Source organism: Canis lupus, chromosome 20, assembly GCF_003254725.2.
Source record: "Canis lupus dingo isolate Sandy chromosome 20, ASM325472v2, whole genome shotgun sequence".
In the NCBI taxonomy this organism is placed as follows: domain Eukaryota; kingdom Metazoa; phylum Chordata; class Mammalia; order Carnivora; family Canidae; genus Canis; species Canis lupus.
Window position 1 is genome coordinate 3,221,819 of NC_064262.1, and position 24,786 is coordinate 3,246,604.

General features: G+C 49.1%; 2 protein-coding genes across 2 annotated transcripts in view; both read right to left on the minus strand.

Annotated features, from left to right (window-relative positions):
- Positions 1 to 883: 883 nt before the first annotated feature.
- On the minus strand, positions 884 to 2,587 carry GP9 (glycoprotein IX platelet). The gene is made up of 2 exons (XM_025448476.3): positions 2,455 to 2,587; positions 884 to 1,504 (listed from the first exon to the last, which is right to left on the minus strand). Exon 2 carries the CDS (start codon positions 1,491 to 1,493, stop codon positions 960 to 962), a length of 534 nt encoding a protein of 177 aa, XP_025304261.1. The 5' UTR covers positions 1,494 to 1,504; positions 2,455 to 2,587; the 3' UTR covers positions 884 to 959.
- A 17,879-nt stretch (positions 2,588 to 20,466) lies between these two features.
- EFCC1 (EF-hand and coiled-coil domain containing 1) overlaps positions 20,467 to 24,786 on the minus strand; it is a 41,947-nt gene continuing 37,627 nt past the window's right edge. The window contains exons 7-8 of the mRNA XM_025448484.3: positions 23,528 to 23,597; positions 20,467 to 22,681 (exon numbers count right to left, since the gene is read on the minus strand). Of these exons, the coding sequence (XP_025304269.1) occupies positions 22,545 to 22,681; positions 23,528 to 23,597 (207 nt within the window). The 3' untranslated portion in view covers positions 20,467 to 22,544. The remainder of the gene's footprint in view (positions 22,682 to 23,527; positions 23,598 to 24,786) is intronic.

Below are 24,786 nucleotides of genomic sequence, written 5' to 3' on the forward strand. Positions count from 1 at the left end.
AAAGAAGTGGGACTCCAGAGTTAGCAGGTGTCCTGATGTTGGCACCTGGAGTTGTTTCCATGAGAAAGGGAAGAATTTGTTATTTGGTTTCTAAAGAGGACGGGTAGAGAGGAGGAAAAAGAGAGAGAGCTTATAAGAGAAGGGGAGAAAGGATGGGGCCAGGTGAACAGGTGTCTTCATGGCCAGGACAGAGTGGCCAAAGGCCATTTTGGAGACTGTGATGTGCCTTTCAAGGTATGTCTGCCAGGGAGATGGAAACGGCTCTTCCCCTACCCACCTGGGGTCTTCCGTGCCTCCTGCTCTGCTCACTGCTGTGTCGGGAGAGCAAGCTTTCTGTGGAATTTCTAGGGAGTAAATGTTATTTTTTTTAAAAGATTTTATTTATTTATTCATGAGACACACACAGAGAGAGAGAGAAAGAGAGAGAGAGAGAGAGAGAGGCAGAGACACAGGCAGAGGGAGAAGCAGGCTCCATGGAGGGAACCTGATGTGGGACTCGATTCCGGGACCCCAGGATCACGCCCTGGACCAAAGGTGGCGCTAAACCACTGAGCCACCAGGGCTGCCCCTATAGGGATTAAAGGTTGATATGAAATCCACCTGGGCCCTCCGGAGTGGCCGATGCAAGAAGCAGGTGCCAGGGCAGAGGAGAGCGTGGGTGCTGGAGTCCTGGGACCTGTCAGGCTACTGAGCAAGGGCTCCGGATGTCCATGGATCATGGGGTTGGGGTGGCTGGTGTGGAAGAGGTGGTACAGCCCATTTTACTAGGAATCTGGGGGACAGAGAAGCCCCAGTTGGTATCTGGTTATAACAAAATGGACCCAGGTTTCCAGAGCCAGACATGGGTGCTGAGAGGAAAAAAAAACACATTCTGAGCTTGGAGTAAATGGTTGAGCAGCCAGTTTATTTGGAGCTGCTGGTGGCTCAGCTGCCTGGGCCTGGCGGGGTCTGGGAGGGGCTCAGCCGAGCATCTCCGTGGTGGTGCACAGCAGGCCAGCCAGGAGAGCCAGGCCCAGCGCGGCCACACCAGCCAGAGCCACATCCCACCAGACCCCCGGGTAGGTCCAGGGTGCCTGTAGCTGCCAGCCGCAGCTGCCCAGCTCGTAGCCCGTCAGCCAGCCCAGCGGCCGGGTGGTGGCCAGCGCGGGGCTGGCACAGCGGACCTGCAGCAAGGCCTCGGGCGTGTGGTCCTCCAGCCAGAGACGCAGGTAGGTGAGGCTGCAGTCACAGTGCCAGGGGTTGTGCATCACGTCGAGGATCTGCAGCCCAGGCAGGTGGTCGAAGGCACCAGGGGGCACGGAGCGGAGGCTGTTATTGGCCAGCAGGAGGTGGCGGGTGTGGACCGGCAGGGCGGGCAGGGCCTTGAGTCCCCGCCCCCTGCAGTCCACCCACAGCCCCATGGTCTCCAGGGTCTGGCAGGTGCACTCTGCGGGGCAGTCGTTGGTGGCCTCCGTGGCAGCCCAGAGCAGCAGCAGGGCCCCCCAGGCAGGCATTGGCGGGCTGGCTGTGGAGACAGTGGCCGTGATGTAAGGGATGCTTAGTGGCCGGCACCCCTGCCATTGGCCTTTGGGACCGACCTGGGGCAAAGGACAGCTCACTTCCCTTCTCAGGCCTCAGCCTTCTGCTCTGTGAAACAGGGTGGCAAAGGCCGAAGGGAGTGATGGGCGCCCAACCCAGGCCTAGCTGAGCCTCCCTGGACAATCACAGGGACCAATGGTGAGCGGAGCTGTGACGGCGGAGAGGAACGTGGGTAAGAACGCTCTTGGAAGAGCCCCTGACAGAGACCCCAGCTCCTGCTCGGGGAGAGGGGTGCAGAGGCTTGCTAGATGCTTCCCAGTCCTGAGCCCTGGCCCACAGGCTGCCCCCCGCCCCCACGCCAGAGCCTGGGGACAGGCTGATGGAGTGGACTTCCCAGACTGCACCTCCTCCCATCGATTCCCAGGTGCTCGTCCGTGGCCTAGTGAACAACTAGGTGATACCCGATGTAGAAGACAGTAGGGTGAGGATGCTGATATGAGGGCCAGGAGGGAGCCACGCATCTAGGCTAACCCTCAGAGTTGGGCAAATCAAGGCCCGGAGATGGGGAGTGACTCCTGTGGGGTCCACCCAGGGGTCTGTGTCGGAGGATGGACTCTGACTCAGGCCTCGTGAGCTCCAAGCTCTTGCCTGGTTCACTGACTTTCTTATGACTGTTTCCCTTTCCTAAGTCAGGCTCGCCCCCCAGGGCCTGACCCATGGCAGGCTGTCCGTGAATATTAATTGAATCAGCCATGGAGCCAGTGTCTCTGAGCGAGTGCCCCCGCAACCCCACCTTCTGGAGGGGAAAGCTGAAGGAGAGACAGGGCAGGCCTCCATGGCTGCCCTCCGTCCCTGCCAGGCCTGACTCACCGTCCCACCTGCATAGGGTGTGCTGTGGGCGGGGGGTGGTGCTGGGCAACAGGGAGGGACACTTACTTGTGAGGCCTGCAGCCGGCACCCCTTTCTGTAGCCTGAATGGTCCTGGTTGGGGCTGAGGAGGCAGCTCTATGAGAGGCAGTCAACGGTGGCCGACGCTTGGGAGGAGGAAGGAAATGATGAAAATAGCCTGGCTTATCCCCCGCGTGCAGCCTTGGAGGGCTGTCTCCAGAGGCCACGGGCTCTGGGGCTCCCAGGGACTTGGGCCCCGAATGGCAGGTCAACCCCTATTTACAGAAGGAGGTCCCACAGTGCATCTCCTTGTACCACCAGTGCTTCCTTGGGCCTCAGGACAGGGTCTGTGGGAAAACCAAAGAAGCCCCTCACCAGGCCCAGGAGGTGGGGAAGGCTTCCAGAAAGAGGAGGCCTTGGAGTTGAGCGGCTCTGCTGATTGTTCCTCCAAATCTCAGATTTCCTCATCTGTAAAATGGGAGCAATAATCCCTGTCCTGTGTGCATACACAGGGTGTGGGTTGGGTAGCTCCCTTGGGCTGAGGACCCTATGAAGGGAGAACAATTTTTTTTTAATTTTTTAAAAAATATTTTATTTATTTATTCATGTGCAGACACAGAGAGAGATGGAAGCAGAAACACAGGCAGAGGGAGAAGCAGGCTCCATGCAGGGAGCCCGACACGGAACTCGATCCCAGGTCTCCAGGATCACGCCCTGGCTGAAGGTGGTGTCAAACTGCTGGGCCACTGGGGCTGCCCAACAATGTTGTTTTAAATTGTCTTTGGTTCTTCTGAACAGGTCAAGGAAAAAGGCACTTTTTTTTTCTTAAAGATTTTTTAAATCTATTTATTCATGAGAGACACACGGAGAGAGGCAGAGACACAGGCAGAGGGAGAAGCAGGCTCCCTGCCGGGAGCCCAATGCGGGACTCGATCCCGGGACTCCAGGATCACATCCTGAGCCAGAAACAGACGTTCAACCACTGAACCACCCAGGCAGCCCTGTGGGTGTTTTATTTTTTTAGCATCTCACACCTCAGAGCCCGCATAGAGGGCATGGCGTGGTTCCCGTTCATCTGTGTATTTGTCATCTGCTTCTCCCCCACAGCACAGCAGTCCCCTGAGGGCTGGAGCCATCTCTCTGGTCAAGCCACAGTGCCCAGGTCAGCGCCTGCACTTGCAGGCCCTCCCTTAGTGTTTGCTGGGTGGCTGCAGGAGGGAGCCAATGCTTTGACTCTGAGAGATTCCATCAGCAGGGAGGACCTCTGAAAGTGGACCCCTCATTGTGCAGATGCCAGCAAGCCTCTCAGAGGGGAAACCTGACTCCCTGAGAGGCTTGCCTGCCACTGGGGCCCGGGGCCCCCTCAACAGCCTTCTGCTCCTAGGACATCTGGGATTGGGTTTTGTTTTGTTTTAAGTGCCCAAAGATGTATACTGTGGTGTTGTTAGTGGTAGCAAAAAATTGGAGACAAAAGGAATAGGTACGGTTGCATGCACACCACAGGATGTTATGCAGACATTATGTTAAATGAAATAAAACTGCATGAATTGCGTTGGAGGACTTTCCATTGTGTTGTTGAGTAACAAGAGTGAAATGGGCAGAAGTGTAGAGTAATACCTCATTTTGGTAAAGTGAACTGTGATAAACTTCCCTTGCCCAGGGTGACCTGAGGATGTGGGCCTTCTTATTTCTTATCACGTGCCCCCCTCAAGCGAGCCTCTGCACCCTCCATGGCCAGGGGCCTGGGTCTCCCCTGCCAGCCCCAGAGGGTCCCTGGGCTCCTGTCCTCTGCTCAGTTTGGCTTTGCTCTCTGGGAAGGAGCTGGGCATTCACCTTCCTATGAAGCCCAGGTAGGCTAACAGGTGTGCCCCAAGGGGCCAGCCTCCCCAACCTTCTGATCCCTGATCCAGAGCAGGGTGGGGAGGGAAGGTGTCATCTGGTGCCCCAGAGTCATGCCCGCTGTGGAGATAGCTTGCCCCAGCTGGGGTCACCTGGCAGGTATGTGGTGAACACTGTCATAGGAACCTGGAGCCCAGACAGGAATGTCAACCTCCATGGACCGTCCCGGCTCCCATTGTGGACGCCTGGCCTTGGCCTATCTCCCTTTGCCTACACACCGTTACAGCAGGTGCGGAGGGAGTCCGGGTGAGCGGGGGTCCCGGCCCCCAGGCTGTGTTTCCTGATCTGACCTGACCCAGTTGGACACACACTCCTCCTCTGGGGCCTCTGAGATTTCCCTCTGATTTTTAGCCTGTCCAACATTAAAAAAACAAAACAAAACAAAAACAAACAAACAAAAACCCAGCACACATGAGAACTCATTTTTGTTATGGGAAAAATTGCCTGTTCAGATGAGTAGGAAGACAATAAAATTTTCCATCAGTTCCAACATCAAGCAAGACTTTTATTTTTTCTCCTGTGTGTATTTTTCTTTTTCTTACCCAAAATTGGTCACTGGGGCCCACGCTCTTCCGGAACCTCCTTTTTCTACCTGTGAATACACCCACATAGGCCACCAGTGTTCGCCATGGTTCAGTCGTATGGATGTGGCAGCTTTTATTTAAAGAACCTCTGGGCCTAAAGAGCATGCCTCGTTCTCCTTATCTTGGTCAGCCAGGCCTTTGTCGGGGTTGACGGAGGGAGAAGGACAGCTCTTTGGGCTTCCTGAGGTAGGAGCTTCTGCCTCCCAGGGCTGCCCAAGTTGGCTGGCCCGGTATCCTATGCTATGTTCCCTGTGGAGAAACTGAGGCATTCTCCACTCCTGCCCCTTCAGGCTCCTTACTAGGTCACCCTCTACTTCCTATATATGGAGGCCCACTCTGTCTGGCCCCCTCCTTCCTCTCAGTTTGTAAACATGCTTATGACTTCTTTTATTCTGGAAAAATTTTTTTTCTTTTAAGGTTTTATTTATTTATTCATGAGACACACACTGTGTGTCTCACACACACACACACACACACACACACAGAGAGAGAGAGAGAGAGGCAGAGACACAGGCAGAGGTAGAATCAGGCTCCATGCAGGGAGCTCAATGCAGGACTTGATCCTGATTCCCGGGATCACACCCTGAGCCAAAGGCAGATGCTTAACCACTAAGCCACCCAGCTGCCCCCTATTCTGGAAAAATCCTGTGTGTGTGTGTGCATGTTTTGAACACCACAGCATGCTCCCTGCCCACTTCCCTCACCCCCTTGTGTTCACAACTAACCCACATATAGTTGATACTTCTCACGGGCACCAAGTCCCATCTCAGTCCTGTATGTTCTCTCTTGGCTTCTGGCCCAGCTGCCCCGCTTGCCGGCCATGTCCAACGCCAGCCCAGACCTGGCATCCTGTATTTGCTGGGCATTCCGTCTGAGTGTCCTACAGGGTGCTCACACCCACCATGCCCTAAACCTGGCTGTCTTTGCCCCCAGAACCTGCCCCCCTCAGTGATCTTCCCCTTATGGAGGGCCAGCTGCCTCTACCCAGCCACCCAGCCAGAAATCTGTGACACCGTCAGGGATGTCCCCTCGCCCTCGCTGCCATATCCCATCACCTGCCAAGTTGGCAGGCTGCCCTTTGCCTTCTGTGTATCTATGGACTTCGTCCCCTTTCGGGTGGTTGTCTGTTCACTCTACAGCCCCTCCTCCTGCCCTGTCTCCCACCTCTCTCCAGAGCCCTTCACCTGCTTCTCCTCTGAGATCCTCCTCCACTTCTAGAATGGGAACCCAGTTTTCCCCCAGGAGTCTGTCCTCCTGCCCCATCTTGCTGCTCCCTGTGATTTCTCTTCCTCACTGAAACCCCACTTCTTTTGGTCTGTGTGTTGTCCTCCAGGCCACCTGCTCCTGCCCGCTGCTTCCCATCCTGGTTGCTCCTCATAGCGGTGACTCCCACTTCGGGCACATGGCTTCCTGTCCACCATGAACATTGTCCTCCCTCTCTGTAATTCCAGCATTCACGTGGGTGACCCTTGCTCACCCTGGCCTCGCAGTCTCTTGGCCTTTGCCCGAACTGTGCTCCTGCACTCGGGCCCACTCCAGCCATTCATCCTCACGGCCCTACCTCAGACTGGCCATCAGCACAACTGCTCCTCCTCAAAGCCTTGATGCAGAGGTCTCACCCCTTGACGACACCTCCCCATTCCAGCACAAGTCCTTGAGCATTCCCGCTCTGCTCCTTCTCGGACCTCATCAAGGTCTCCTGGTCAGTGATCTTGTCACTGTACTTTTATACTTTCAACATCATGACCTCACAAGCTGACTCAGGGATGACCATTGTCCTTCACTGTCCACTCTTCCGTTCTTTCATACAAATAGAATTTTAGCAGGACATTTGGCCTTCAGGCCAAACACTACATTTCCCAGCCTCCTTTGCCTTTAGATGTAGTCATGTGACCAAGCTTAGGCCAATGGGAAAGGAGGAGGAGGTAACTGTTTCTGCTTCCCACTGGCTGCAGGGCCTAGAAAACCATCTCCCTTTTTTCTTTTCTTTCTTTTCTTTTCTTTCCTTTTCTTTTTTCTTTTCTTTTCTTTTCTTTTTTCTTTCTTTTCTTTTTTTCTTTTCTTTTCTTTCTTTCCTTTTTTCCCTCTTTTCCCTTTCTTTCCTTTCTTCCAACACACAGAGAGAGGCAGAGACACAGGCAGAGGGAAAAGCAGGCTCCATGAAGGGAGCCCGACGTGGGACTCGATCCCAGAACCCCGGGATCACGACCTGAGCCAAAGGCAGACGCTCAACCGCTGAGCCACCCAGGGGCCCCTGAGGAAAACCACCTTGGTCCATGGGGTGTAGCCCTGATTTGAGGATGGCAGAGCCAGAGGACAGAAGGAGCCTGGGTCCTTGACAGTTCTGGAACTGCCATCCATCTCAGGCATGCCTACCTGGGCGTTTTCCTGAGAGCGAGAGAGAGAGAGTGAGAGCGAGAGCAAGAGAGAGAGAGAAAGAGAGAGATAACATCTATCTTGTCGAAGCCTATCTTTTCAGGTTTCTGTTACAACTTCTGAGGGCAAACCCACCAGTCTGCCTGTCCGTGTGCCTTCACGCATCCTGCCTCCCCACCTGCTAGAGCTCAGAGTTGTCCTGCTGCTCTGAGGCTGAGTGGGCAGCAATCCAGGGGATGCCTCCCAACATCCCATACCCTGGTCCCCGGAGTTGGTGAATCTGGTGAGACAGCACAGCTATAGTTGTGCTGTGCTCTGTGGCACAGTTGACTTAAAAAGGACGTTTTTTTTCCAGGAAGGCCTAATCGAAACGTGTGAGCCCTTAAATGCAGAGAACTTTCTGTGGCTGTTGGCAGAAGAGGAAGTGAGAGAGATGCAGCAGAAAGGGAAGTCGGAGAGATCCGGGGTGTGAGCATGGAACCTCTATAGAAACGTAAAGGTGAGGGGCGCCTAGGTGGCTCAGTGGGCTGAGCAGCTGCCTTGGGCTCAAGTCATGGGCCCAGGGTCCTGGGATGGAGCCCTGTGTCAGGCTCCTTGCTCAGCAGGGAGCCTGCTTCTCACTCTCCTTCTGACCCTCCCCCAATTTATGTGCTCTCTTTCTCTCAAATAAATAAATAAAATCTTAGAAAAAACCATAAATGTGGATGAGAATGAAGATGGACACACTAGCGCTTCCAGAAAGCTTGACTTCAAACTGAACAAATATTTTTCTTTCTCATTCTTGAAGCCTCCCCTCCGCTTCACTTGTTTTCTTGTAGAATCCTTGGGTCCAGGAACTTGGTATTGACACTTAGTAAGGAGGCTCGGGGGGACAGGGCCAGCACCAGTTGTAAAACCACGTTGGAGACATGACCAATGTGGCTGGTGGAACGTGCTGGATTCTTATCAAAACCTCCCAGAAAAACAAAACAAAACAAAACAAAACAAAAAACCTCCCAGATCCTGCATTTTCCTATAAACCCCTCAGCCTTTTACCCCTGGTGGGTCTGCAGTCCGGAAGCCTTTAGCCGGCTGCAGCCTCCTTTGCCGGGCAAAGTAAACAGGTGTCGTTCCTCTTTATTCCCAAACTCTGTCTTCGGGTTATATTTCGGCTCCAGGGCACAGAGGTAGGTTTCCCACCGTAAGAAGGACTTGCTGCAGATTGCTGCTTGGAAGAGAATGCGGGAGCTGGGTGCTGCCAACAGCTGCAATGAGCCTGCAAGTGGAATTTTTTTTTTTAGATTTTACTTATTTATTCCCACCTGATGTGGGACTTGATCCCAGGACCCTGGGATCACAACCTGAGCCAGAGGCAGTCACTCAACCACTGAGCCACCCAGGTGCCCCTGCAAATGGATTATTACCGGGAGCCTCTGGGAAGGAACAGGCCTCTGCCCGCACAGTGATTTCAGCCTTGGGGTACCTGAAGCAGAGAACCCAGGTCCCACTGCTGCCCCTTAGAAAGTGGGAGGTAATACATGAGTGCTGCTGTAGGGCTCTCAGTTTGTGGTAATTTCTTACAGCGGCAAGAGAAAACCAAGAGGAAGGGCAAACTCTGCTCTGGGCTCTGCGTTAGGTCCCCTTTGTGAAAATTAATGAAAGGAAATCTTGTTTAGGATGGAGTGGGGAGGCCAGCAGGGGGAGTTCTCATGCCCCTCCGATCGTGGTCCCTTGTAGACCCGGCAGGAAGACAGGGACCTTGCACGTGGAGGCTACTGTACTATCCCAGCAGGTGGAAGGCAGGTTTCTTCCCCGCCTCGCCCGGCAACAGCCCAGCGAGGAGGGGCCGTCACGACTCAGCCCAATGAAAAGTCACCGCACTTTGAGCTGTTTGCTCCAATGGACTTTTGTTTATAACAGCCCCTCCCGGCTCCCCTCCCCTTCCTCTATGAAAGGGCCTTCCTCTTCTGCATTCTGCCGACTCAGTTATGGTTTTGCAGTGCTTTACGTGTCTCAGTTTGCGGTTCTCTTCTATTCCCCAATCAATTTTTGCTGGCAAGGTAACTGGTGGTTTTCTTCTTAAGGTTAACATCTTTCCTGATCTCAGGGATATTGCTCCCACAGCTAGCTGCTCCCCTACCTCATCAAATTGATCCTTTCCTGGGTCATCCCCATTAGATTACAAATGGCCTATAATATTGTCCTTTTAAAAAACCCTCTCTAACTGCACGTCTTCCTCTGATTACCACTACTTTTCCTGCCTCTCTCCACCACAAAACCCCTCCAAAGATTGGACTCTACCCCTACCCAACCCATCAGTAATTCCTGCTGTCTCAGCCCCTAAAATATATTCAGAACTGACCCACTGTACTGCCACTGCTCTGCTCTTCCGTTAACTTCCTTGGCTTCCCATTGCAACCAGAATAACACCTCCTCTGTGTTTCACGAGGCCCTCTGGGGCTTGACCCACCTAGTTCTTGACCTTGTCATGCACTCTCCTCTTTACTTGCTAATCTGCAGCCACATTGACCTTCTTTCTGTTTCTCAGTCACTCCAGTATCTTCCTGCCTCAGGGCCTTTGCACTCACTGGTGCCTCTACCTGCAGCCTTCCCCCAAATTCTACCATGGTTTCCTCTTGACCATCATTTATGTCTCAATTCAAGTGACCTCCTTCTCAAAGACCTTCCCCCCTAGTTAAGGCAATTCTCCATTATTTTGCACCAAAGTATTCCACGTAATTCCTTTCATAGCACTTAACAGGACCTAAGATTATTTAAATTTGTATGCATTTCTTCTTTTTTAACAAGGTTTATTTAAGTTTTTATTTAAGTAATCTCTACATCTCAACATGAGTTCCCAACTCATGACCCTGCCACTCTAAGATCAAGAGTTGCATGCTGGGATCCCTGGGTGGCACAGCGGTTTAGCTCCTGCCTTTGGCCCAGGGTGTGATCCTGGAGACCCGGGATCGAATCCCATGTCAGGCTCCCGGTGCATGGAGTCTGCCTCTCCTTCTGCCTGTGTCTCTGCCTCTCTCTCTCTGTGTGACTAACATAAATAAATAAAAATTAAAAAAAAAAACATTAAAAAAAAAAAGAGTTGCATGCTCCCCTGACTGAGCCAGCCAGATGCCCCTACGTTTTTACTCATTTCTTAAATGTCTGTGCCCACTGAAAGTGAACTTCAAGAGGACAGAGACTCTGTTCTATTAACTGCTGTTTATAACCCCATCTACACCTGGCACATAGTCCATGCATAATACATATTTGTCAGTTTTGCAACTGTCTCTCTGGTTCCAGCCAGTCCATATCTCTCCAGGACTTTTGTCTTCTGGATGCCAGTCTCTTCCTCTGGCTACAAAGGTTTGACCTTGACACTTGCCTGCTCAACATCCTTTCATGGCTCCTTGGCGTCTTTGGGGTGAAATCCAACTCCTCGGCAGAGTTCTCCTTGACCATCCACTCCAGGGTCCCCTGTCATCTCTTCCTGATCCGAAGCTTCATGGGAGGTCATCTTTGTTGCTACTCCCCACACACATGCTGGTTTCCCTCACTGTGCTTTTCTCTTTCTGGAGCCCCCTTGCCCTCACCCTCCACAGTCTTGCCTGTCACACTCCTTCCTTTAGGATTCACCTAGGGCATGACCTCTTCCAGGAAGCCCTCCCTGACCTGCTCCCCCAGTTGAGTTAGTGGCCTTGCTGTTTGCCTGTTTTTCTGTCTGCCTGCAAGCCCAGCTTCTCCTCAGGGACCCCAGACACCCACAGAGGCATAATGGAGGAGGTTCACAGAGTAAAGAATGACGGTTGAGTCTCTTAGGTGATTTCAGGTAGTCCCCATGCATATGGCATACATACATACTGAGACACACGAGGAGCAGTCACTCCTTTTCCATTCCCTGACCTGAAGGAGAGAGTCTTGGTCTGGTCATTGTATTATAAGGGAAACTGCTTAGAAACCCTTTATTTGGAGGAACCAGGATCCTTAACTCTTCCCCTGAAAGAATTTAATTTTCTCTTCTCATGGGAAGCAGAGGAGAGTAAGAAGTGGAAACTATTACCTAGCTTTTTTAGCCTGTGTTCAACCAGAGGTAATTGGGTCATCCTTGCCCCAGCTACTGGGGCCCCTTTGACCAGAAACTCTGCTAGCTGGTTCTCTGTGGACATACATCTCTATCCATAGAGCCTTTTGGGGCCACGCTGTGGAGCAGCATGCCCAGCTTCTGAACCCAGTTTTGCTAACTTACTAGCTCCGTGGTCTTGGGATATAGTCTCCACTTCTCTCTGGCTCAGTTTCCTCATCTGTAAAATGAAGGAATAAAAGACTCCACTTCCCTGGGAAGCCAGAGGGCTGAATGAGTCGGTACTTGAGGTGTGTTGCTTGGAGCCTGGCATAGTCTGTCGTGGCTGGCCCTGGCCAGCCACAGGGGAGGGCCTGTCTGAATGCTGTCAGGACATAAAAGGTGGGCCTGGCACCCTTTGATCTCTCTGTGGTGTCAAAGGATTTTTATCTCTTTGGTTGAATAGATCAAATAGGCTGGCTTGACCCCCCTGAGCCCCAGGGCTTTGACCCTTGCTTGTCCCCTCAGCCTCAGCAAATGCATCTGGCCAGAAATTAACAAGTCATTTTATTTTATTGATAGAATGATTTATTTGTTTTTTTAATATTTATTTATGATAGACAGAGAGAGAGAGAGAGAGAGAGAGAGAGAGAGGTAGAGACACTGGAGGAGGGAGAAGCAGGCTCCATGTAGGAGCCCAACGAGGTGGGACTTGATCCTAGGTCTCTAGGATCAGGCCCCAGGCTGCAGGCGGCGCTAAACCGCTGCGCCACCGGGGCTGCCCAACAAGTCATTTTATTTTCCGTGAACTTACTGCGATGTTACCTTCCCTATATGGCAGGTGGGACCTCTTTCTCAATTAAATTAGAGCATATCAACTTTCTAAAATCATTTCCATAGATTTAAAAAGTGGGCTGATTCTAAGAAAAATACTGAGTTGGTAATAGCACGTGTGGTGCAAAGATATGGCAAATATCTAAGGAGGGTCACTCAGACGAGTTCCACCCCCTGCTCCCAGACGATTCCGAAGCTGGCCTGTTCATTCCTCGGTTAAACGCGTGCCCTCGCCACCTAGTGGCCAGAGTGTGAAATTACAGGCTGCTCGGCCGAGCGGGGCAATTTCAGGTCAGCAGAATGATTTTGTCGCCAGAAGATGAGAAAGGGTGTTAGTTAGAAATTCCTACAAAAACATTTTTCCCCCAGAAAAAAAACATTTTTACCGAGTTGCAGACCATTTGAGCAATCCCAAAGAAACCCCCCTAGAAAATAGGCAAAGAAAGGGGTGAGAGATTTGAAGGCTGTTCACAAACACCTAATTCTCCTATTTTCCAGGAAGCACGGTGAGATGGTGAGAGGACTGCCTCACTCCCTGCCTCCTGGCTTTGCCACTCGGCGCCAGCTTCAGAGCCAGTTTCAGAGCATGCAACCCCTGCCCCTGTAGCTCAAGGGCTCCCCACTCAGGCCCTGAGATTGGGGTTTAAGGCTCTGTGGCTGTAGTCTTGAAATTCATAATCGTCTTAACTTTGAATTTGTTCAGTGGAGCATGTCCTGGGGACTTGGAGCCTGGCTAACATGTACGCCACAGCCTGTCATCTCCTTGGCTCTTGGTCGCCTGTTCTCCTGCCTCACTGGCCCCCCAGACCTCCTCATGCGGCCGTCCGGGCCAGGGCCAGGGTGTGTTATGCTGGTCAGCAAGCTCTATGCCCGCGGTGGGTCTTCCTTTCAACCTGTCTTTTTTTTTTTTTTAAGATTTTATTTATTCATTTATGAGAGACACAGAGAGAGAGAGAGGCAGGGACACAGGCAGAGGGAGGAGCCCGATGTGGAACTCGATCCCGGGACCCCTGGATCATGACCTGAGCCAAAGGCAAGATGGCCAACCACTGAGCCACCCAGGTGCCCTGAGAGGCATCTGCCAAGGGTGAGTTAATCCGTGGTAGCTCCCAGGAGCCTCAGTTGACAGGAAACTTCTAGGTTAGCATTGCGACTGGTACTCAGGCCCAAATATCAGGGGAGGCCCTCTTTCTGGTGAGAGCTTCTCAAGAACTGTGCACTTACGTTGCTTCTGACCAGAGGGAACCCCAGGTTTCCCGTGATGGCAGCTCCCTGGGTTCCACAGTTTCTCCCCCCCCGGAGACATCACTCCAGCCTGCAGCTCAGCAAAGCTGTGCCCCATCTTTCTGTGACATTGTACCCTCTGACCCTGTTTTTCATCAGTGACCTCAGACCTGAGTACAGGCCCTACCTGCTTATCACGGGGACAGGCTGGGGCCTGAGTCCGGGCTCTGCTCCTGAGCTTCATGGCCGTGGACGTGGGCCCTCATCAGTCAGAGGCAGAGGTGAGAGAGAACACGGGCCCCCCCGCCCCCCACCAACCCAGCTTCTGCTGGTCACAGATGTCGATGCTGCCTTTGGTCTCTGACCCAAGCCTTTCTCCAGGGAAGTCCCATGGTCCTCTCAGGATGTTTCACCCTGAGGTGGGGAGCCAGGTTCCACTGGGCGGGAGCAGCGGGTCAACCTTGGGCCAGGGCAGAGAATCAGGCAGATGCTTAGGTCACACCTAAGTTCAAGGTCCTAAAGTTGCAGAGGTTGCAGCCTGTCCCCCACTGGGCAAAAGGAAGGCCCCCCAGGGCCCAGTCAGCAGGGCTGAGGGAGCCGGATGCAACGGACACCAGCGCTGTAAACACAGCTGAGAGACCTTCTGTGCCCATTCCTCACCACCCCCGCCTTTTTTTCTTTTCCAATGGATTTAATTTTTTTTAGAGTAGTTTTAAGTTCATAAAAAAAATTGAGCAGAAAGAATAGAGTTCCCCTGGGCTCTGTGACCCCAGCTCACAGGCACAGCCTCCCCCACTGTCAACACCCCAAATCTGGGTGCTGCATTTACTACAACCGATGAACCTACCTGGACAGGTCATCATCTTCCAAAGTCCATGCTTTACAATACGGTCCACTGTCGGGGTGTCCATTCTATGGGGTTTGACGAATATACCTACTATCGCAGCCTCATACAGAACAGTTTCTCTGCCCTAAATTCCTCTGGGCTCCACCTTGTCATCCCTTCCCCCCTCCAGCCCCTGGCAACCTCTGGTCTTTCTACTGCATAGTTTTGCCTTTTGCAGAATGTGATACAACTGGACTTGCACAATACATAGTCTTTTCAGACTGGCTTCTCTCACTTAGTGACACACATCCAAGTTTCCTCCGTGTTTTTTTTGTGGCTTGGTAGCTCATTTCTTCCTCTTTCTTTCTTTTTCTTTTTCTTTCTTTCTTTCTTTCTTTCTTTCTTTCTTTCTTTCTTTCTTTCTTTCTTTCTTCTTTCTTTCTTTCTTCTTTCTTTCTTTCTTTCTTTCTCTTTCTTTCTTTCTTTCTTTCTCTTTCTTTCTTTCTTCTTTCTTTCTTTCTTTCTTTCTTTCTTTCTTTCTTTCTTTCTCCTTCCTTCCTTCCTTCCTTCCTTCCTTCCTTCCTTCCTTCCTTCCTTTCTTTCTTTCTTTCTTTCTTTCTAAGATTTTATTTATTTACTCATGAGAGACACAGAGAGAGAGGCAGAGACACAGGCAGAGGGAGAAGCAGGCTCCCTGCCGGGAGCCCGATGCAGGACTCAGTCCCAAGACCCTGGGATTATGACCTGAGCTGAAGGCAGGCTGAAGTCCAGTCACCCCTTGGTAGCTCATTTCTTTTTTGTGCTAATATTCCATTGTCCACAGCTGATGTATCCATTCCTCCACTGAAGGACATCTTAACTGCTCCCAAATTTTGGCAACTAGCTGCCATAAACACTCACATGCGAGCTTTTTTATGTATCTACATTTCAACTCATTTGGAGAAAATCCCAAGGAGCGTGATTGCTGGATGATATGGTGAGGGTATGTTTAGTTTTAAAGAACTTTGTCTTCCAAAGTGGCTGTGCCACTTGTGCCTTCCCAGCCAGCGAAGTGGCCTTCCTATCAGCAGAGAACAAGAATTCCTGTTGCTCCACATCCTCACCAGCATTTGAGGCTGTCAGCATTTCTGATTTTGGCCATTGTAATAGCCGTGGAATGGCATCCCTTTGTGTTACTTTGCACTTCCCCCATGACATCTGATGTGGAGCATCTTTTCATATGTGTATTTTCCATCTCTGTATCTTTGGTGAGTTGTCTGTTCAGGTCCTTTGCCTACTGGGAAAAAAATCAGCTTGTTAATTCTCTTATTATTGAGCTTTAAGAACTCTTTGTCTCTTCTGGATACAGTCCTTTATCAGTTATGTCTTTTGCAAATATTTTCTCCCAGTCTGTGGCTTCTCTTCTCATTCTCTTGACAGTGTCTTTCTCAGAGCAGGAAATTTTAATTTTAACAAATTCCAGGGTATCTGGGATGGATCATGTCTTTGGTGTATTTTAAAAGGTTATAAGATACCCAAGTTCATCTAGGTTTTCTCCTGTGTTATATTCTAGGGGTTGGGTAGGTTTGCATTTTATATTTAGGTTTACGATTCACTTTAGTTTTTGTGAAGGATTAATTTTTGTTAAGGGTGTGAGGTCTGTATCTAAATTATTATTATGATTTTTTGCATGTGGATGTCCAGTTGTCCCAGCACCATTTATTGAAAAGACTATCTTTGTCTTATATTGCCTCTGCTCCTTTGTCACAGATCAGGTGACTGTATTTGTGCGTGTCTATTTCTGGGCTTCCTATTCTGTTCCACTGATTTATTTGCCAGCACTACACAGGATTACCGTAGCTTTATGGTAAGTCTTGAAGTCGGGTGGTGTCAATCCTCCAATTTTGTTGTTCTCTTTTAATATGATGTTGGCTCTTCTGGGTCTTTCGCCTCCCCATATAAACTCTAGAATCGATTTGTCAATATTCACAAGATAACTTGCCGGGACTTGGATTGGGGCTGCACTGAATGGAGAGATCAGTTGGAAGAACTGACATCTTGATAATACTGAGTCTTCCTGTCTGCAAAAGTGGAATATGCCTCCATTTACGTAGTTCTTTCATTTCTTTTATCGGAGTTTTACAATTTTCTTCATATAGAATTTGCACATACTTTATTAGATTTGTATCTCAGTGTTTCATTTTGGGGGGTGCTAATGTAAATGGTGTGGTGTTTTTTAAATTTCAAATTCTACTCATTTATTGTTGGTATATAAGAAAGCAGGTGACTTTTGTATATTAACCTTGTATCTTGTGATCTCTCTATCATTGCTTATTCCAGGGTTTGTTGTTGTTGTTTCTTTGGGATTTCTACTTAGATGATCATGTCATCTGTGCACAAAGACAGTTTTATTTCTCCCTTCCCAATCTGTGTACCTTTTGATTTAGTCAGTTTGGGCTGCTATAACAATGCCATGGACTGGGGCGCTCAAGCGACAAACATGTATTTCTCACAGTTCTGGAGACTGGATCAGCGTGCCAGAGTGGTTGGGTTCCTGGTGGGAGCCCCTTCTTGGTTTACAGATGTCCACTTCCTTGTTGTATCCTTGACTGGCAGAGACTGAGAGAGAGGAAGCAAGAAGTCTCCTAAGGACACTCATTATCATGAGAGCTCCACCCTCAAGACATACTTCTCTCCCAAAGGCCTCAGCCACAAATACTGGGGATTAGCGTTTCAACATATGAACTTTAGAGGATACAATTATTCAGTCCACAGCACCTTGTATTTCCTTGTCTTGTCTTTTGCTTTGGCTAGGACTTCCAGTAAGATGTTGAAAAGGAATGGTGAGAGGGGACATCCTTGATGTTCCTGATCTTAGTGGGAAAGTATCTAGTCTCTTGCCATTAAGTGTGATGTTGGCTCTAGGTTTTCTGTAGATGTTCTTTATCAAGTGGAAGAGGTTCCCTATGCCTAGTTTGCTGACAGGCTGTTATTGTTGTTTTATCATGAATAGGTGTTGGATTTTGTTAAATGTTTTTTCTGCACTTATTGATAGAATCATGTCATTTTTCTGTTTTAGTCTGTGGATATGATGGATTACCTCAGTTAATTTTTGAATGTTGAGCCAGCCTTGCATACCTGGGATAGATCCCATTTGGTTATGGTGTATAACTCTTTTTATATATTGTTGGATTCAGTTTGTTATTTTTTTAAAGATTTTATTTATTTATTCATGACACACACACACACACACACACACAGAGAGAGAGAGAGAGAGAGAGAGGGAGAGAGGCAGGCTCCATGCAGGGAGCCCGATGTTGGATTCGATCCTAGGACTCCAGGATCATGTCCTGGGCCGAAGGCAGGCACTAAGCCTCTGAGCCACCCAGGGAATCCCCCAATTTTTTATTTTTTTAATTATTTATTTATTTTAAAAGATTTTTATTTATTTATGATAGACATAGAGAGAGAGAGAGAGAGGCAGAGACACAGGAGGAGGGAGAAGCAGGCCCATGCCGGGAGCCCGACGTGGGACTCGATCCCGGGACTCCAGGATCGCGCCCTGGACCAAAGGCAGATGCTAAGCCTCTGAGCCACCCAGGGATCCCCCAATTTTTTATTTTTTAAATGACTTTTGCCTCTGTGTTCATGATAGGTATAGCGCCATAGTTTCTTTTCTTGTAATATCTTTGTCTAGTTTTGCTATTAGGGTAATGCTGGCTTCAGAATGAGCTGGGGGAGTATTCCCTCTGGTTCTATCTTCTGGAAGAGATTGTAGAAAATTGCAAGAATTCCTTTCTTAAGTGTTTGGTAAAATTACCAAATCCATCTGGTATCCAGTGAATCCATCTGGGTCTGGTGCTTTCTCTTATTAATTATTGATTCAGTTTCCTTAACGGATATAGGCCTATTTATAATTCTTCTTGTGTGAGTTTTGGCAGATTGTGTCTTTCAAGGAATTCATCAATTTCACTTAGGTTACCAGATTTGAGGGCTCTGAATTATTCATAATATTCCTTTATTATCCATATAATGATCATCTATAGTGATATCTGTTCATTCATTTCTGATATTAGCAATTTGTATCTTCTCTCTTTTTCTCAATTAGCCTAGCAAGAGACTTATTGAGTCTATTGATCTTTTCAAAGAACCAGCTTTTGGTTTCATTGTTATTCTCTATTGTTTTCCTATTTTCAATTTCATTGATTTCTGCTCTATTTTAAAAAATTATTTTTTTTCTTCTGCTTATTTTGAATTTAATTTGCTCTTCTTTTTCTAGTTTCCTAAGGTGGGAGCTTAGATTTTTTATTTTAGATCTTTTGCTTTTCCAATATACGCATCCAATGCTATAAACTTCCCTTTAACCACTGCATCCCACAAATTTTGGTAGATTGCATTTCATTTTCATTTAGTTCAAAGTATTTTTAAGTCTCTCCTGAGATTTGTTCTTTCACCTGTGTGTTATTTAGGAGTGTGTTGTTTAACTTCTACATACTCTGGGATTTTCCACCTACTTCTATTGATTGATTTCCAGTTTAATTCTATTATGGTCTGGGAGCATACAGAATATGGTGAAATTTGTGAGGGTGTGTTTTATGACCCAGAATGTGGTTTATCTTGGTGAATATTCCATGTGAGCTTGAGAAAAAATGTGTGTTCTGCAATTGCTGGATGAAGTCATCTATAGATGTCAATTAGATCCAGTTGGTTGATGATATTGTTGAGTTCAACTATGTCCTTACTGACTTTCTGTCTGCTGGATCTATTCATTTCCATTAGAGGGGAGTTGAAGTTTCCAAATATAATAATGTATTCATCTATTTCAACTCACAGTTCTACTGTTTCTTGCCTTATGTATTTTGACACTGTTGTTAGGTGCATACACGCTAAGGATTGTTACATCTTCCTCGAGAATTGACCCTTTATCATTGTGTAATGCCTTTGTCTCTTAAATTTTTTCCTTGCTCCTGAATTCTGCTCTGTCTGAAATTAATACAGACTCTGATAAAACCCCAATTGGTTAGGCTCTGGTAAAATAGTTTCTCCTAAGGGTAGGCCTTCCTAAGGAAAATGGAATGTTCTGGCATATTTCAAAAATGGTTACTTCCCTTCCCACTGTGAGAAGCAGGGTTTTTTCTACTTTGACTTTCATTGTGAGGACCTGGTAGAGTTTCAAAAGGTAAAACTTGGGCAGCCCGGGTGGCTTGGCGGTTTAGCGCCGCCTTCGGCCCAAGGCCTGATCCTGGAGACCTGGAATCGAGTCCTGTGTCGGGCTTCCTGCATGGAGCCTGCTTCTCCCTCTGCCTGTGTTTCTGCCTCTCTCTGTGTGTCTCTCATGAATGGGTGAATAAAATCTTTTTTTTTTAAAAGTAAAACTCACAAAGGTGTGGGACTCCACCCCTCATGACTGGGTCCCCCTGGAGTTTTTAACTGTCTATACTTGCCCAAAATGAGTCTTCACCAATTCTGCTGATTGCAGTTCAGCTTTTCCTATTCTGGTACTGGTTCCTGAGAAGGTAGAGTCTTCTTTGGCAGGTTGTGATTCTCTGCATTCACCAGTCTGTTTTTCCAATTTTGGAGGCCGCCGTTTGTCCTGCAACCTCACTTCTCTTATGCATCTAAAAGGAGTTGTTGAATTTTCAGCTTGTTCAGCTTTTTACTTGTCATTAGGATGGACTGGTGACTTCCAAGCTCCTTCCATGCTGGACTGGAAACTGGGCCCATGGTTGCCTAGCCACAGACGACATCTGCCAGCCTGAGCATGGCCACTGGGAGGTGAATAGAAGCTTTGTGAGCCAGAGTGCCTTTCTTTCCCTTTCCCTTTCTTTCTTCCTGTGGGTTGGAAGGCAGATGCAGTGCTGATGAATTGGCTTCCACTGTGCAAGGGAGGACATAACTCTAGGGAATGATAGAACAACCAAGTGAAAGGGACCTGGGTCCCTGGGTGACCATATAGAGTAGAGCTGCTCTGCCAACCAGGACCACTCACTTCTGGACTCTTAGAGCAAGGAGATAAAGTTATATCTTATTTGACCCAGAATATTTAGGTTTTAGGTTCTCTTTATCAAGGCATTTTAGCCTATACCATAACTAATCCAGACTCCAAACCCTTAGCGAGCCCAGAGTCTCCTAGCCAGAGACAGCTGGTTGTGGTAGAAAGTGCAAGAGATGTGGGCAGAAAACAGGCCCTTCTCCAGGCTTGGATGCTGATTTGCTGTGTCATTCTGGGTATTTCTATATCTGAATCTAGCTCAACTTGCTTCCAATGAGATTAGGGATATACAAATGTGATGAACCACTGATGGTTGGGCAGTTGTAAGAGATTTTAATTAGGGAAATCTTGAGGATGAAGCTTAGTGTAGTTGTAACCCACAAAGAGCCCTCTGCCTCTGTCTGCAGATTCCAGGTCCCTAGAGCCCGGAGGCACTCCAGGAATATCTCTTCTGGTCCCTCTTATTTTTTGTTAACATACAGTGAAGTGCACTTTTTTTTTTTTTTTTTTGAGGGGAGCTTCCAGGTCTATGAATCTTTTTCTATTTTTATAATTTTTTAAAAAGATTATTTATTTTAGAGAGGGGAGTGGGCAGGGGCAGAGGGAGAGAGAATCTCAAGCAGACTCCCTGCTGAGCGTGGAGCCCAGTGTGAGGGCTCCATCCCATGACCCTGAAATCATGACCTGAGCTGAAATCAAGAGTCAGAGCGTTGGACACTCAACCAACTGAGCCACCCGTGAGCCCCGAATGTCTATGAATCTTAACATACGTGTAGATTTCTGTGAATGCCACCATGGGCAGGATATGGAAAGTTGAGCTTTCTTACTGGTCAGGGGCACAGGTGGGGGTCATGCAGTTATTAGCACAGCCAGGAGGAGGAGGGCTGTGGGCTCAGGCTGAGCTGAGAGGAGCAAGCTGGGGGCAGCCCTCTCTGCTCAGACCACCCTCCTCAGTGCCTAGCCCTTCCCAATGGCCCATGAGGTATCCTGGGGACTTTCTCAAAAAAGACTGGCCCATCTGATAGGACCAGGGGTGGGGTGGCCCCTCTGGAATGGCCACTGGCCTTGGTCTCTCATTCCATTCCCAGAGGAATCATAGGGAAACTGGGAATGGGCCTGTGTCACTCTCCCTAGGAGGCTGCAGTGGCTCCTTGATGCCTCCTGCGCCCAATCCAAGTTGCTGAGTGTCTGAGTCCAGACAGGAGGTCAGGTATTGTCTGTCCCTAGTCCCTGCTGCCCTGCCCTGGGGTGCCTGCTGTTCCCAGGCTCCCAACCGGATACCCCTTGGTCCTCTTTTCATGACCATGATCCCCTTCTGTGTCCCGTAGCTCTGGCTCCAGGCTTCTACTACCCCTTCCTCCTACAGTCCTGCAGCTGCCTCTTCTTCCCTCTATCCACCTCAGAATCCTCCTATGGTTCCCGATTGTCTGTGGGAGCAAGTCCCAGATCCTCATCTGCCATCAAGTCCTCCAAGTAGCCTCAAGTCCTGCTACTGTTCCTCCAGGCACCTGCCCTCCACCCTGTAGTTCCCCTCTGTGGTGCATGTGCTCTCCTTGGCTCAGATGAAACCCTCTTGGCTGGACTCTCACAAATATATTACATCGATTTAGCACCGATTTCACCCATGTCATATTATTTGCCAATGTATCTTTCTCTCCTCCAAGATGCTAAGGTAGGTGAGACCAGCAGCTTGTCTTAGCCCTTCCTGTGACCCTGTGAAATCCAGTACCCACTATATGCTTGGAAAAGAGGTGTCCTAAGTACTGTACTAATGGGGGCCTTTTCTGGCACCACATTTTGCTCTTGCTGTTCCCTCACATTAAATCCTCTTTGTATCTAAATTCTATCTCTTTTCTAGAGCTAGTTCAAGGACAGCCTCCACCTAGAAGCCTGCAGTAATCACCCCCACTTTGTGTTCCCTGAGCCCTACCTGGTCTTTAGTGCTTCTGGGGGCGTGGGAATCCCCTAGTATGCCAAGTGTGGCCTGGAGGTTGGGCACAGTGTGCCTGTATCAGGCACACCAGTGAGAGGAAGGGGACAGTGCTGGGAGGGGAAAAGATCCCAGAAGACCAAGGAAGGGATTCTGGGCTGGGCTGTGTGAGAAAGTGGGCAGGAGGGGCAACAGCAGGTATGGGCTGATCCAGCAGCCCTAGGGCTTCAATGTGAACTCTGGCAGCAGAAATGCAGGGGCTGTGAAGAGACCTGGGAGGAATTCAAGGAAAGGATGTCTGCCAGGCTCTGTTGTGGGAGGCTCTGTGGTTGAACCCAGTCTCAGAAGGAGCCAGGTTCTTCAGGGTTCTGAGGATGTGACGGTGGTCAGACTGATCCCGTAGGCTCGTTTGGTGGAGGTCAGGCTGACCAAGATACCCTTAGGCTGAGCCAGTGACCTCAGCAGGAGATGAGGAGGGGATTGGTGAGGGCAGGAGTTGTGGAGGCTGGTGCCGGGAGCTCTCTCTGCAGGAGCTCACAGCCAGCCAAAGCTTGGTGCAGGGCATCCAGAATGGCCGAGGGTCCAGATCTCCCCTCTGGAAGGAAAGAGCAGACAGGGAGGATAGTTCAGGTTGCTCACTGTGGCCCACATAGCCACTCTTTCTCCTTTCTGGAGCCTTCCCCAGTCCTGCCCAGCTACCTTCCCATCTTATCTCCCTCCCACTGAGGACCCCAGAGAAGGGGGCTCCTAGCACACAATTTCTGACCTCCCTCTCAGTTCCAGGGACCATTCAGGGTACTAGAAAAACCTGAGCCTTGCCCAGAGATGCCCTGTGAGGCCAGTGAGCAAAGGCTCATCATCAGTTCATTGCCTCCATTAGCACATGAGGCTCTTTGAGGAGAGAGCTTGGCCTGGTTCCTCTTGGTTTCACCAGCTAGTCTGGAACTGATGAAATACCACTGCCCTGAACTTTCTCTAGACAATGGGGGCTATGTAGCTTAGTGCTTAAGGGGGGAGACTCAAGGCTTTGGGCACAGTTGGCTCTTGGCCTTTCTCTGCTTCAGTCTCTCCATCTGTGGAATGGGTACAATAACAGCACCTTCTTCAGAGGGCTGTTGTCATGACTTGGGCACCTCCCCAGAGCCTGGCGCGCACTCAGCTCAGGGACTGAACTGACAGTAGGTCAGGGAACCCTGCCTACCTCCCTTGGGGGTGTGTGACCATGCTGGCTTCTGTTTAGTTCTTCTCCCTGGGATATTGGTTCCCCTGCTCTTGTCAAATAGCCTTTTTAACTTTCTGAAGCCTCTTCTTGACTATGCACTTTGTGAGTGGTAAGGTCAGTAATGACAGTGGCATCTTGCAGACAAGACACTCAGGACAGACAGCACTGTATCAGTCACTCTCTGCACCCAGGCTCTGAAAGATGAGGGAGTTCTCCTACCGTGTGTGGGGTCCTTGCAAGCATCCAGGGTGTTCAGCAAGATCTTCCCCAGGGCTCTTTTTGATATGTTCTTAAAAAGAAATGGAGACAGGGCTGGAGCTCTATGTGGCTGCCATGTCCTCATTCAGTGGGTGGGACTTGGTGGCCCCTAGAGGCTTCTGTATGGCTCCCTGGGGGCACACAGAGTCACTACCCCCATCCCTTCCTGGGGCCCTACCCTGGCCCCACTACCTGATGGGCTTCTCAAAGACTTTTGGTGGGTGAATAGAGGGGGTACAGGATCCATTCCATCAAAGATCACATATTTATGGGTTACCATTTATGTGCCAGAGTAGAAGTTGGCACTTCAGAAATAGACAGGAATAAGAGCATTTTTATGCATTCATTCACTCATTTAATCTTTGCAACAACTTCTATTATAAGGCTCCTTTTAACTAGTGAAGAAAAGCAGTGCTGAGACAGGAGAAATTTGCCTAAATCGACCTAACTAGGAGGTAGAAGAACCAGCTTTTACCTCCAGGTTGCATGGCCTGGAGCAGTGGCAGTAACCACCATCTTCACAGGCTGCTGGTGTTGGCTGCCACTCAGCCATCCTCTCAGGCTGTCTGTCTGCACTGGCTTTGGCCTTGGTAATTCTGTGTCCTAGGCAGTTTGGTGCACAAGCAAGAGTCCACTTAAAACCCAGACAACATGGGTTCAAATCCTACTTCCACCTTATAGTGGCTGTAATCCTAAATTAACCTCTCTCACACACACACACAAAAATAATGGTTTGTTGATGCTCTTTAGGAACACAATTGATTTCTGTGTTCTGATATTGTATTATTTACCTTGCAAAGAAATTACAATAATTTGCCTCTGGATTCTCTTGGGTATTCTATGTAGATGAGTATGATATACAATCACTAGCAGCTTTGTGTCTTCCTGTCTAATCCTTACATCTTTTCTTTCTTTTTCTTGTCTTATTGCATTGGCTAGAACCTCTAGTTAGCATACAAACAGCGGTGACAGGCATGCATGTCTTGATTCTGACTTTAGAAGCATTCCTTCAACATTTCACCAATAAGTATGAGGTTTATGAGAGGTAGTTGGCTGAGACTCCTCAACTGGTAAAGGAAGGTCTTTACTGTTCTTAATTTTCTGAGGAGTTTTATAATAAAAGGAGACCATTTTTACTTTTCTGCATCTATTGAGATGAATATATGGCTTTTCTCCTTTAACCTGCAATGTGGTATATGACGTTAATAGATTTTTTAATC